Raw genomic sequence first — 15089 nt, 5'->3', positions numbered from 1 at the left:
GTTTTACGTCATCAATGCCCACTTCAGGTAGTGGCTGAAATGTGTACACGTTGCAGCTTGTCGTAATTAGTCTGAATGATTGTTTTGTTTCTTAGTGTTTCATTTCTATAAAGCATAAACGTACGTTTTCATTGCTGAAGACTAGTTTGTGTTTTAGGTTATAAATTATGCAAATCTTCCTCACCTAAACAAAAACAGCCAAATGCTCAATAATGCAGTGCATTCTGATGTTGAAAAAGATATGAAATAGATAGTGAAGAGATATATGTTTATTAAATTTACGCACGGAAAACGTTCAAAAAGTACCTGTTTATTTACAGATTATGAATTTTGCACGTATTGATTTTCATCAATTGGAACCACCCCTTTTCCAAATTGCTGGACCCGCCTCTGAATACATTTCAATTCGTTTCAATGCTAACCAAAATTAAAGTCAAACCGTCCTATGCTTGTGTTTGGAGTATTTTATCATAAAAAATAATTACCACAAACATTAGTTGTTTTGTTAAATTAACTAGCCAAAAGTGATGTATAAAACGTTTTTCCTTTAGAGTTATCGCAGTACGTTTTTGAAAAATAAATGAAGAAAAAAAAGAGACATGCCTCACTTTTGCAAATGCCCCTGAAAAACGTCTATGAGATTGCAATCTTTTAAATGATATTCATTCATAATCAATATAAGTATCATATTTTAATTTGAGTTGATAATTTATTGCACATTTTTCAAAATCATTTTTCTATCACAAGAAAAATTATACCAAAAGATTTTGAAAGGGTTCCCCTAAAAATCTGATTTAATTTTGTTCTTATTTTTCATTGATTTTAATATATTTCTAGTAACTCTAAATCATGTGAAATTTCCATGAAAATCATTAATGTAAAAATTAATTTGTTACGTCGTCTTTAAATATATAACCAAGAGAATATATCGCTTTGACACTTACTTATTTATAGTTGCTTATAAGTTTTACAAAGGACTGATTTGATCAGACTAACGATACCAAGGAAACAAAGCAATTTTATATTCAAAGGTTTAACCAGATAAATCTTTAAACATTTTATGTGGTGAACAATTATGATATTTTCAAGCAAATGAAAAGTTTAAAAGTAGCAAGTATTTCCAAAATGTGTTATCGCTACTACCTTTTTTTTTAGCTCACTTCATGCATATCTTGAAGTTATCAAAATTATTCATAAAAATCATTGACATGATATTGGGATACAACTTTCTTTCCTTATTGATAACAGAAATTGAAAAATCACATAGTCATGTTTATATTAACATTTTACGAAATGCAACAACGCATGCTCTTGAAAGTACGTGAATAATCAGTCCGCTATAAAAGCGTTCAGAAGACCAGTCTAAATCACACTGCCCGACCTCTCACAATGGAAGGAAAACTTCTTATTCTTCTGATGGTAGCTTATGTAAGTGTTTTGCTTTAATGCTAGAATATTTCTCTTATTGTATAAGAAAGCATAAAACGACTCTCCAATTTAGAAGAGGACTTAAACGTAAATGGCATCTGAATAGAACAGATCTACATGTATCATTCATTTACATTTTCCTTTCCTTTACAAAAGTTTACCTTTATTTTACGATAAGCTGCAGATTCGCATTGTGCTTTAGAAATTCGTAAAAAATCGAATTTTTCCATACTTTTTAGAGCAAATTTGGATAATGTCAAGCAAACTTTTTTGAAGTCTAGAGTTTAAATTATGAGAAATATATGTTTTTGCTGAAACAAATGTTTATAAGTTTTATATTGTTTTAATTTTTCTCTCCTTGTTTTTCTTTTTCAGGCTAGCGCCAAGTTTCCAAATGGTACTCATTTGTTTATTACTTTCTTCTCACTCTGAACCTTACGTTCAGAAAATCATAATAAAAAAACACCCATCACATTAAGCTTTTGTTCTTGTCAATTAGAATGTGTGTATCTGAAATATAAAGTTTTATTACTACTATAAAATTTAACCAATGTTAATGGAAATGATTCTGTCAATCCAAGGTTGCGACTACCGAGGTAGGAAGTACGACATAGACCAGGAGTTCTCTGCTGGAGACGACTGCAACAAATGTACTTGTAAATACGACGGCCAGGTCACGTGTACACAGAAAAAGTGCCTCCAATGTGAGTGGAAAATTTCATTCTTCTTTTCTTTATATTTGAAGTATTATTCTTGTACAGTAAACTATGATTGATTTACTTTTCATTGTAATATTTAAAGACGCGAGCAATTCATCAAATACCATTAAATATATCAATCGCGAGATTTTCTGCATTGAAGGCATAGTGGCTTTATTGATTGCTATATAGTTAGAGTTTAATGTATGCAAAATTAGTCTCATGATAATGACATATATATTTGACTACAATTTACAAGTTATCAACAGAATGACAGTTTCGACTGTTTCAAAAAAACTTTTTTTCAAAGGATGCTTTGTGGTTGCACAAGAAAACATATGATCTGTTTAATTTATATTTCATAGTTTGCGACTACAAGGGCAGAAAGATCCCCATTGGAATGACCAAACCTGCTGGTGATAATTGTAACACCTGTACATGCAGACCCAACGGACGTCTTGAATGTACCGAGAAAATCTGCTGTATGTACTGCTTTGAATGCAATTCTTTTATTTTTTAAGCAACACAATTTATTTTTCCTTTATTACAAGATTAATAAGACAACACATTATGCATGTTTTTTCTATAGCATGCATATTCTATGGGTTTTTTTTCCACATTATATAACATGAAATGTCTTATATGATCCTGCAGCCTTTCAAATCTAAAAAGTAAACAAATTTAATGAAATCATCCGATACTTCAATGTAAGTATTTTATTTTCCTATAAAGTCTGTAACTACAAATGTATTATTTTCCTATAAAGTCTGTAACTACAAGTGTATTATTTTCCAAAAAGTCTGTAACTACAAGTGTATTATTTTCCCATAAAGTCTGTGACTACAAGAACATGAAGGTGAGGATCGGAGAAACCATCAAGTCCGGAGACAACTGCAACACGTGTACATGTAAACCTAACGGGCGGTTGTCCTGTACTGATAAAACATGCTGTAAGTAGTGAACAACCAACCGTAAAACTTAATGATACAGTTTGTTACCTACAGTAAAAGACAGGTTTTTTGAAAAATCATTAAAAAGAATCTTACTTTTGTACGATTATTGGTCATCAAAGTACATACCCATACTGACCCCTTGTTTCCAAGATATCGACTATATCATTAAATGTCTACTACTACCTACCATTGTAATCATCAAACCATTCATAGTTTACAACATATCAAATCAAATAAAATACATGTTTGTTGATAGTCTGTAGCTACAAGGGCCAGGAACTGAAGGTTGGACAGACAGTCCCCGCCGGAGATAACTGTAACAGGTGTACATGTAAACCTGATGGAAGTGTCAGCTGTAGCCAGAGAACTTGCTGTAAGTAGCCCTAATCTCGCCTGGAGTACGAAGATTATTTTGTCACTAAAGCTAAGAACCTTTAAGTATTTAACACAAAAAGAGTTTAGAATCATTAAAGCTGGTGATGACTATGATTTTGTGGATTTCGTAGCTCGCATCATCAACAAATTATGAAGGATGTCCTATAAGTATCATTTTTTATGCTTCATTTATAATTAATTACAACGCTTTCGCCAAAAAAAATGACCAAAAGAACGTTTGAAAATATGAGTAAACAAAAATGACACCAAACATTTTGAAACGAGTCTACAGAAAACAAGTAAATGCCGAAGAAGGTACCACATGGAAATATTACTTAACGATGACTTAATTGTTGGAAAAAAAGAGAACATTGTATCAAATTATATTTTGTTTTCATCTAAAAACTAAGTCAAACAAAAATCCAAATTTGCATATTGAGCAGCGTTGCTTTAAACATAATTTCGTTTAAGAAACGTGCAATCCACTCCACATTAATACCACGGATTTTTACTTTGCTTTATTCATTGTCATATTTATTGTTTGACAGTCTGTATGTACAAGGGAGAAAAGAAACAGATTGGAAGCACATTCCCTGCCGGCGATAACTGTAACAGATGTACCTGTAGAAAGGACGGCAGTGTCAGTTGTAGTGATAGAACTTGCTGTAAGTAGAATGCCTGAACAGGCATCTGGATACCTGAATATGTATCATCATGTAACGCAAATGCTGTCACTTTTTAACTTATGGTATAAAATTCAAAAGAAACGTCCTGAAAGAATATCCATTTTTAGCCATTTTTATTAATGACTATTAACATTTATTAGTATGTTGATAGCAATCAATTATCAATCAAAACCTATAAATTCTTTCCTTTAATTTCAATTCTATTAATTTGTAAACCATTGATTTTATCTGATATAAAATCTTCCTGAATAATGCTTCATTGACATTGTAATTTAATTGTAGTCTGCAGCTACAAGGGAAAGCAGTTTAAAATCGGAGATAGCTTCCCCAAGGGTGATGAATGTAACACATGTTCCTGTGCTGAAAACGGACGAGTGACCTGCTCCGACAAAAACTGCTGTGAGTAAGCGCACGACTGAGTTCCCGAAAACAAGAAAATCTTTTAACTTTGAAATCAGATGACAGAACAATGATCAATATATACTGTAAACAAACTTTTATTCGCAAACACATTATTTTTGCAATTTCATGGAAATATACTGGTTAGTGATGACTTATCTACGCAAAACCCGTATTAAGATCCGTTTTGTTTTTACAACCATATGACAAGGAACTGTTTGCGATGAGAAATATACTCGACTGCAAGGCTTCCGCGAATCTCGCTTGATTTTCTTGATCGGGAATAAAGGTTGGTTTGCAGTGCAGGATTTTACTATTGGTTATTTCAGATTGTACCTACATGAACAGACAGATTCCAGTTGGAGAGAACTTCCCCAAAGGCGACAATTGTAACACTTGTTCCTGTAACACTAATCTCCAAGTGACTTGTTCCGATAGAATATGCGGTGGGTAAACTAAGAGTCTGAAAGTCATCTAGCTTGATTTTGAAAGGTCCTTCAATTGCATATGGATTAACCTAATTGTAATTTTATTACAGCATGCCATTTCAAGGGAAAGAAAATCCCCATTGGAGAGACCTTCCCCAAGGGCGATAATTGTAACACCTGCTCCTGCCTTAGACGTGGAAAAGTATCCTGTTCCGAAAGAGTTTGCTGTGAGTATTCCTTTAATTAATTAGAAACAAACATATTTCTTAGAAATATGTATCTCATCAATAGACTCATTTTGATCTGAAGAGAGCAACATATTTAGGGGGGATTAAATAAATAACGATCTGTGTGGGTTTTATTTCAAAACCTTGTTTTAAATCCATAAGCGAATTTTAAACAAAAAAATGATCCCGATTTCTTGATGTTCTGTTTTACTACTATTCGTATAAATAAGAAGAAAAAAAAAACAAAGTAAAAAGGTCCATGGCATTGTTTGTTGAAGAAGCCCTAGTTCTTCATCATCAAATGACACACGCATACAAATCACTGTCATATTTTACAGTCTGTGAACATAACGGAAAGCAGTACAAAGTTGGAGAGAATTTCCCCAAGGGTGATAACTGCAACCGATGCTCTTGTGGACCCAACGGGCTGGTGAACTGCACAGACAAATACTGCAAAAAGGAACAATGTATGTTTTGCACTTACACGTAAATTTATTGTTTTAGTGCCAATAGACAAAATGTGGTTTTGTTATCGGAACTATTTTTTTCACAATATTCCATTCAATACACCGATGTTCAATAATCTCTGTCGATGCATCTTCCATTATTTTCGAATTTCTTTTTATCTCCGCAATGTGAAGATTACCTTTACGTAATTTCATAATTATATTTTCAATTAACATGATATTTTTCTGTTTGGATATATGTAGTTTTATTTGAAAATATGTAATATACGTTTGTTAACCAGCATTCAATTCTTTTGTAGACAAACCATGAAAACCTTGACTAGGTTGAAACGCAAGGACACAACGACCAATGAAACCTTTAACTTGTAGTAATAAATGAAGTTGATAATCTGTACATATTTACTAATGATATAATTGTTCTAGATAAAAAAAACAATCAAAACAAGTTTTCTATGAGTTTTAATTACAAACATTTTGCATAAAATATGGTACATTTCTATTCAATGAATATTGTTCATGTAGCTGAACGGTTTGTGGTTTCATTTTTCCACTGCATTAGGGTAATCAATCATCTGGATTTCTATCGTTACATTCACGGTACTTTGATTAGAATACAAAATCTTATAATTGTGTTTATCAAAAGGGTAAACAAAATATGATTCATTTGTTGATAAATCTTGGTAAAAGCAAGCTGAATTCGACAGTGATGTATCCAGTAGTTAAACAAAGGCGATACAATATCAAACCTAGAAACAAATTCTAGTGTAGCTATCGTCGTGCAGGTATGCACTATAAAGATGTGAAATTTACATAAACACAAACCAATGTAACAAAAAACCAAATGCAAATAACAAATAACTATATCAATATACATAGGGGCACCTTTCAGATAGAATATTTAAAAGAAATCGACTGTTTATATTATTTAACTAATGTATGACTTCTTTTTATACGGTCACCAGAGACGTTCCCCAGTTTTATATAATTTTCCTTGAAAAAATAATCCTTATTTATTAACATTTAAACCTGTTAATTCCCCAAAATTACGGGGTACATTACGCATTACCTTTTGGAGTTATAATATTAAGAATTTTCTTTAAATTAGCTAGCAAAATGCATTTGATTGCTTAAAAATAAAGTCATATTGTAATGTATATTATTATACAATATATTATTTATATTATACTTTTTCAATTGAGCGCTTTTTATCTTTCTGAGAAAAAAATATCATATAACATACAAAAATCATTATTGAATTATTGAAATCTTCACATAGTGGAAGTAGGTAAAAAAAAAAAAGAAAGAAATAAATTAAAGATAGGTCGCGTCTGACCTCAATCCATGAAAACGTTAAAAGGGTCAATTATGACAATGCTTAGCGCAGGTGCGTTTGCAGTCTTATGAAAGACATAATCTAACGCACAGTTGAAATTTAACATACTTGGTAGCTTTTTCCTAATTGAGACGTTTTATTCATTTTGAAAACAAACATGTCACTAAGATTTATTTATATGCATGAATTATAGAAACTAGGATGAAAAATGACATCTAATTTTGTGAATATGTTCGAATGATGCTAAACTGTTGTCCCATAGTATATTTTTATTTATTTTACGAATGTTACTAAAATATGTTGATAAATTTCTCAACTGTAAAAGATGCAATATTGAATTTTAAAACATCTTATTTATCGATTTTTTATATTATAAGAAAGGACCCATTTCAAAGATAACTTATAGCTTAAATGTAACATTATTGGAAAAGTTATGGATGTAAAATATTAAAATCCGTTGTATCATATATTGTATCATAAATATATAGTATCATTAAAAAGATTGAAATTAGAAAGTTCTTTTCTCAGCTATTTATATCATTTTTACTTATTTACATTTTTCAATTGCAACATATCTTTATTAAAAATCCACAAAATACAGTATTATCGCCAATAGGGTTATCGAATCTCATTGAAATGTAAATGTGAAACCAAACTGCTATCGTTCATAAAACTATAAGATATGGATACAAATACATATTACAATACAAATACAATAATTATTATTCAATGCTAAATAACATTTCAAGACCCGCGTTTATATCATTTTAAATGAATCAGCTTTGTAACTCTAATTCAAATATTTGATACAAATTAAATACTGAACAGACAAAATCAAACCCAAATAGAAATCCAGTGATATAACATAGCTATATCTATATATAACATAGCTATATCTATATATAACATACCTATATCTATATATAACATAGCTATATCTATATATAACATAGCTATATCTATATATAACATAGCTGGTTTGAATCTAAAAGAACGTACAGTTACTTATGGATAATTTTTGACAAAAATTTAAATCTTTTTATATTAACATGAAATAAGACGGATACATATTTTTTTTCCTTAAAAAAAAGGTTTTAAAGATTTAATACTAATCAATCACAAATGAAATATATCATTACAAAATTTTTCATCACAAAGAAGATTGAAAAAGAAATTTGTTTTTTTTTATTTGAATGGGGGGGGGATAAACAAATGCAGATGAAAAATTTAGAATCTTTTTTGTATAGAACGCTTACAACAAAACTATCAAATCTAAGAATGTGTATTACTTCTTACAGATACTTTAACAACTGAATTTCTGAACCATCATCTTATTTGTCCTCATTGAATCGATGAATTCAAATTCTCTAATGAACCAAATTTTAGCTCCGATTTTCCCATTGTATTAGTGATTAAAGACATTAGTTTGGCTAGAAGATCTTCATCTAAAAATTTAAACATACCTCTGGAAAAAAAAATTAATTAACACATAAATTAGTAAGACTTCCAAAAGGTCACCTTACATAGCGTGACATTTGTACTGTCAGTTTATGTATAATAATGCCGCTAATGTTTTTTTTATACATTCATTTAGATAACGTTCATAATATAACAAATATTTTGACAGGTAACACAGTGAGTTTTTCTCGTCTTACAGCAGAGTACATTTTATTCCATTTCAGTCAGACATGAGCGAATCAGAATGCACATTTATAGGATAATATGATGAAAATTGGATACATTTGTTTAAAAAAAACAATGAAAACGAAATGATATCAATAACAGCTTACTAATACATGAAATGATGTAGTTATAAATATCCTTTATCTTTGATTTTTTTTTGCACTTATTCCGAATTCCTTGGTTAATATCTTAATTAATGATAGCATAATCAATGAAACGGAAAATTGTAACGCTAACACCACTTTCCGGTGGTATCGATATTGGAAAACTAAAACACGATTTTAGAGAGTTCAATTAGAATTAAATTGCAACGGTTAGGATTTGGCTTGTGTATATACTAATTTGACAATTTCTGTAGAAAGCTGTAGTTCATTCCAGCAAACTAATGTTATTGCAGTTGAAATAATTTCATTAGAAACAAAACACCATTGATGGCTAATAGCAATGCCCTTTTCGTGTCATATTTGTACTTTTGATATAAAGTCACTGGTATATATACGATTCCGATATTTGGTTTATATCATTTTGTATACAGAATAAGTTTCAATAATGTTTCTTCTATATCGATATTTGTTTAAAATAATTAACAATAAGATAACAGATTTGTATTATCATTAGAAGTCATAAAAGTGTATAACTGGGATAAAAATTGCAGCACATTAAATAAGAAAAATAATCAAAAAGAAAAAAATACTTTATAACTTTCTTGATAAACAGTTTAATGCGCAATCCTTAAAACTAAAATCTAAAAATAATTTGGCATGTAGCATCAATATTACAGGTTTTTTTTAAATCGTTGTTGTCATAAAATGCTGTAAATATTGAAAACATAGTACATGTACCTATCAGCCTGGCTTCTTGTCATTCAATATTTACCAATAGCTTGCTGTGTAATTCAACCAGAGCAGATCATCTTATCAACAGCAAACCTCACATTTGTACAATTGAATGCAAAGTCTGCACAATGATTGCATAGTCTGTGTAAATGATAACATAGTTTGCACAAATGATTGCATATTTTTTACAAATGATTGCACAATTTATTTCGATTTTGTTCGTGGTTTTTTTCTTTTTCTCTGCTCTAATACCTAATGGTGATATATTTATTATTCATTGTCATTTCTTCTGAAACTTTTTATTAGGAATAAGACGTCATTGCTAAAACATTGTATGGTACGCATTCCACTTGCTATCAAAAGAGATTTTTGAAAATATCACAGAATTCTAATATAGAAAACAGGTCACCGAGTTACTTGAGAGTGAGTAATTTAAAACAAAAAGAATTAAAAAGTCTTCATGTAAAAGTGAGGTCATACATGTTGATTAATTTGCCGTCTGAGTGAACGTCATTCTTAAATCATATCAAGAAATGAATATTATATTACAGTTTAAATGGTAATTCTCAAGAGTTAATTTCTCACTTTTAAGAAACTTGAGATGTATATGTTTCCTTATTGATACTTAAAAATATTAAAATTGTAGAGTCATGATTACATTAACATTTGAAGATCTATAACACTTGCCTGACCGTAAAACTTCATGAATAATTAGTCCTTTATAAAACTCCACCGAGACCAGGCCCTTTGTCACTGTTCAATCAGCAACAATGGAAAGAAAGCTGCTCATTCTTCTCCTGGTGGTCGGCGTAAGTCTGTCTTTACTTTACAAACTTTTTAGAGTTGCTAGATTATTCATAAAAGGTTTGCTATTTAAGACAGAAAAAAACCACACAAAACGTAATATGGTTTTTTGTTCTCTCTAAACTTTTAAAACTTTTAAATTTGGCTAAATAATATTTAAAGTGGTTTTCTAAAAATCAAAGAAGTAGTTTTTGTTCCTTTGGTTTTTGTTTGTGTTTTTTTTTTATTTTGCTTTTTGGTTTAAAACTTTTCATGTCTTTTTACCCAAAGTATATGAAAAGACTGTTAGGTGGTCAAAAATGTCATAAAGATGAAGAACTCGAATAAAGATCCAGCTAATTGTTAAAATTTTATTTGCTTAATCATTGGAATTCTACTTAATTAATTTTTTTTGAAAATTATTTTTTTTTAAAATCTAGAGCAGATGTAATTGATTACTTATCAACAACCAACCTACTTTGATGTTTTACTAAAATTTATCTTTTTTTTTAATAATCCGTTAATCATCACGGCTTTCTAAATCAATGTTCAGGAAAGTAAATACCTCAAAATATCACAGTTATTCTTTATACTAATATTAGCTTTGAAATTAAAAATACCTTTATTTTAAATGAAAAAAATACTCCGACTTATATGACATATTTATTTTTTATCATTATTCTCTTTCAGGCTAGTGCTAAAGTACACGATGGTAGGTTTTTTTTTATTGATACGTTGAATTCAACCGGCTATTAAATACACATGATATCGTGAAGTGCTTTAAAAACCTTAAAATATTTATTTGCATGGAATAATATATGAGTAAAACAGTTATATAAATATCTTTTGAATGTACATATAAGGTACATAGGGGGGGGGGGGCGCATGTATAAATGTATATTTCGGAAATCCCGGTTCACCTTTACGACACGTGTCTAATAAATCACAGGAATTTTAAACTAAACAAGATTATTCTATCAATCCTAGTTTGCGATTACCGAGGTAGGAAGTACGACGTAGATCAGGAGTTCTCTGCTGGTGACGACTGCAACAAATGTACTTGTAAATACGACGGCAAGGTCACGTGTACACAGAAGAAGTGCCTCCAATGTAAGCTGAAAATTTAATTCTTCTTTTCTTTATATTTGAAATATTTATTTTGTACAAAAAGTTATGTTTGATAGACGTGAGATATCTGTCAAAAAAAAAAACCAATTGATTTATCAAGTGGGCCTCTAATGTAAGTGCAAACTATTGTGCACATTTAACTGAACGATAATGAAAGACCAACGACATTTTTTAATTAAAACTATTGACCTTTTATTCCTTTAAAAGAAAATAATAAAAGCTACATTAAAAAATAAAAGACTAGGGTATAAAAATACAATGTATATGTTTTGAATTCAGATTTGGATTTAATAGAAACACCTATGCAATCTAAAAATGAGGGTTTTTTTTGTTTAAATACAACACATGATCTGTATCATTTGTGTTGAATAGTCTGTGACTACAAGGGTCAGCAAATCCCCATAGGAATGACCAAACCCGCTGGAGACGATTGTAACACTTGTACATGCAGACCCAACGGACGACTTGAATGTACCGAGAAAATCTGCTGTAAGTACTGCTTTCATATCAAAGTGTCTTAATTCTCATGTATGAGCAATCATACGAGCATGAAAGACATTACGATAAAATATCGCATTTTTTAAAAATCATATTTGCGCGTTATTCCAATTTTTGTTCGAAACTTTCATTAGCAAGTTTAACAAAAACCGAGTTTGAAAAACTGAATTTTTTACTCACTTAGACAGAATAAATATTTCATGAAGATTTTGGTCATGATGTTTCTTTAATTTTTTTTTCTAAAATAAAGTCTGCAGATATAAAACAATGAAGGTTAGAATCGGAGACAGCGTCCCGGCCGGAGACGAATGTAACAAGTGCACATGTAAACCCGACGGACAGTTATCTTGTTCCGATAGGACCTGCTGTAAGTAGAAACCATTTAATATTTGATACAGTAAATGTTTATCTAAGCAAGTTAATTTTCGGACATTCTTCATAATGACTTGTTTAATCATGTTTCAATAAGGATTTTTGTTTCAATTCAATTATATTTATCCAAATATACGTATACAAATACATTTAGCGAGATCTCATTTTTTTGTTTATAAAGATGTCTTACATTAAAATAAAAGTATTAAAACATATTCGATATTTTTCTTACAATTTTTAAACTATCATTTTGTAATATTCCATTATTTCAACTTATCCGTGACAGTCTGTAACTACAAGGGCCAGCAACTGAAGGTTGGACAGACAGTCCCCGCCGGAGATAACTGTAACAGGTGTACATGTAAACCTGATGGAAGTGTCAGCTGTAGCCAGAGAACTTGCTGTAAGTATCCCTGATTTCCTCTGTAGTACCAAGACTATTTTGTCTCTGTAGCTTAGTTACTTATAAGTATTGAAAGCAATAAGAGCTGTATTTTTTAGAATTTTATTTTGCTGTAAAAACCTGCTAGTATGGTAAGTCTGCATAAAACTTAAACTTTCATGATAGATAAGGTTGGAAAAAAATCATTAATTTTTTTTTCAGAGGAAAGATATCTCTTCTAAGGAACATATTGCAAATCAATTTTTGTACAGGACGACAATAATTCAATTTCGCTCCAATTAAAGTTCCTTAACGACCCTTTTCACAAAAATTTAGCAAAAAGAAATTTAAAAACCATGATATTTATGTCATTTAATTAGAGATTAAAATTTTTGTTAACAAAAAAATTCTTCATGAAAATTGCAGCTCATATTGCTTTAACAAAACAAATTAGTTATAACTTTAAGGATGTTCAATTTAAGGTTGATACTCCAGAATCTTTAAAGCTGGCGAGGGCTATGATTTCGTAACTCACATCGTCAACAAATTGTGAACGATGTCATATATTTATTTTTTTTTATTCTTTATCTGTATTTTTTTATAATTACTTAACAAAAAGCCTTAAAAAAAACCTTTGACTATTGCAATAAACGAAAATGAACCAAAAAATTTGAAATAAGTCAACATTTTTAATAAAACTTAAAAGTAAGTAATACCCCGGCATATTGTAAAGATTTGTATATGTTACTTGAGGTGACACACTTGTTTTTAAAAGGGAAGTAATATACCCGTTCATCAAAAACCTCATTAATTTATATGAAACGATAACTCGTTTTCTTTTTTCTCTAAGTTAAAAGAAAATTCGCATTTAGATGACGTTACTTTGTAATAATAAAAAAAAACAACTTTATGTATTGTTTTTACAACATATTGGTACTCATTCCAAATGTTCTCATTGATTGTAAGTCTGCTTTTTTAGAATTATTTTTTATCTTTTCTTTGTTTAATAGTCTGTATGTACAAGGGAGATAAGAAACAGATCGGAAGCACATTCCCCGCCGGCGATAACTGTAACAGATGTACCTGCAGAAAGGACGGCAGTGTCAGCTGTAGTGATAGAACTTGCTGTAAGTAAAATGTCAGCTGTAAGTATAGAACTTGCTGTAAGTAAAATGTCAGCTGTAAGGATAGAACTTGCTGTAAGTAAAATGTCAGCTGTAAGGATAGAAATTACTGTAAGTAGAGTGTTAGCTGTAATGATAGAACTTGCTGTAAGTAAAACGTCGGCTGTAAGGATAGAACTTGCTGTAAGTAAAATGTCAGCTGTAGTGATAGAACTTGCTGTAAGTAAAATGTCAGCTGTAAGGATAGAAATTACTGTAAGTAGAGTGTTAGCTGTAGTGATAGAACTTGCTGTAAGTAAAATGTCAGCTGTAAGTATAGAACTTGCTGTAAGTAAAATGTCAGCTGTAGTGAAAGAAATTACTGTAAGTAAAATGTCAGCTGTAAGGACAGAAATTACTGTAAGTAGAGTGTTAGCTGTAATGAAAGAACTTGCTGTAAGTAAAATATCAGCTGTAGTGATAGAACTTGCTGTAAGTAAAATGTCAGCTGTAAGGATAGAACTTGCTGTAAGTAAAATGTCAGCTGTAATGATAGAACTTGCTGTAAGTAAAATGTCAGCTGTAAGGATAGAACTTGCTGTACGTAGAGTGTTAGCTGTAATAATAGAACTTGCTGTAAGTAAAATGTCAGCTGTAGTGATAGAACTTGCTGTACGTAGAATGCCTGAACATGTGTGAATACCTGAACAGGTGTAACAATGTAACGCAAATGCTGTCACTGGTATGAGATCCATAAAATATCTCCATTATTAGACTTTATAATTAATGCCCCTAAACATTTAATAGGTATGTTGATAGCAATGAATGAATGCTGCAAGTTATCTATTTTATTTAACTGAGGATATTAGAATGAAAACAAAATATTTTAATGCCAGTTAGGCTTTGTCTAAATCACCTGCATTTTTAATTTTTATCTCTTCCGTATTCTGTTACGGTCTAGGAGAACCTTAAAATGAACATTGTTTAATATCTAGTTCACTGTAAGGATTTGTAAGTTAAAAATTTAAAGAACACCAAAACAATATTATTTCATTTCAATTTATTTTTCTCATCAACTATCCTTTAGCTGGACAGTTTTAATAAAACTGTACGGCAGGTGCCTCATAACGACCACGTTTTAATTTTAGTCTGCAACTACAAGGGCAAGCAGATCAAAATCGGGCAGAGCTTTCCTAAGGGGGATGATTGTAACACATGTTCCTGTGCTGAAAACGGAAGAATCACCTGCTCAAACAAAAATTGCTGTACGTAAACGTATAAAATAAAACACATATAGAGGAGTGCATCTA

The 15089-nt window shown here is 30.5% G+C and overlaps 2 protein-coding genes and 1 long non-coding RNA gene across 3 annotated transcripts in view; all 3 read left to right on the top strand.

Annotated features, from left to right (window-relative positions):
* The first annotated feature begins 1389 nt into the window (after positions 1-1389).
* Positions 1390-6095, top strand: LOC128171936 (kielin/chordin-like protein). The gene is made up of 12 exons (XM_052837716.1): positions 1390-1428; positions 1804-1825; positions 2010-2132; positions 2492-2608; positions 2960-3076; positions 3336-3452; positions 4003-4119; positions 4423-4539; positions 4869-4985; positions 5078-5194; positions 5533-5661; positions 5961-6095. The coding sequence occupies exons 1-12, from the start codon at positions 1390-1392 to the stop codon at positions 5969-5971; spliced, it is 1143 nt and encodes a 380-aa protein (XP_052693676.1). The 3' UTR covers positions 5972-6095.
* Positions 6096-11299: 5204 nt separating this feature from the next.
* Positions 11300-12283, top strand: LOC128171947 (uncharacterized). Its single transcript, XR_008242175.1, has 3 exons — positions 11300-11406; positions 11797-11913; positions 12173-12283. It is a non-coding gene; the product is annotated as an uncharacterized LOC128171947 (long non-coding RNA).
* Positions 12284-12363: 80 nt separating this feature from the next.
* LOC128173858 (kielin/chordin-like protein) overlaps positions 12364-15089 on the top strand; it is a 38900-nt gene continuing 36174 nt past the window's right edge. The window contains exons 1-4 of the mRNA XM_052839541.1: positions 12364-12370; positions 12581-12697; positions 13687-13803; positions 14928-15044. Of these exons, the coding sequence (XP_052695501.1) occupies positions 12364-12370; positions 12581-12697; positions 13687-13803; positions 14928-15044 (358 nt within the window). The remainder of the gene's footprint in view (positions 12371-12580; positions 12698-13686; positions 13804-14927; positions 15045-15089) is intronic.

Source organism: Crassostrea angulata, chromosome 2, assembly GCF_025612915.1.
Source record: "Crassostrea angulata isolate pt1a10 chromosome 2, ASM2561291v2, whole genome shotgun sequence".
Classification (NCBI taxonomy): Eukaryota; Metazoa; Mollusca; class Bivalvia; order Ostreida; family Ostreidae; genus Magallana; species Magallana angulata.
The sequence above is the reverse complement of the archived record's forward strand: the minus strand, read 5'-3'. Positions and strand labels throughout refer to the sequence as shown.

Coding starts and splice junctions, on each gene's coding strand:
- LOC128171936 (XM_052837716.1), top strand. CDS start 1,390: ATGGAAGGAAAACTTCTTATTCTTCTGATGGTAGCTTAT. Junction 1,826..2,009: donor TAGCGCCAAGTTTCCAAATG/GTACTCATTTGT, acceptor TGTCAATCCAAG/GTTGCGACTACCGAGGTAGG. Junction 3,077..3,335: donor CTGTACTGATAAAACATGCT/GTAAGTAGTGAA, acceptor GTTTGTTGATAG/TCTGTAGCTACAAGGGCCAG.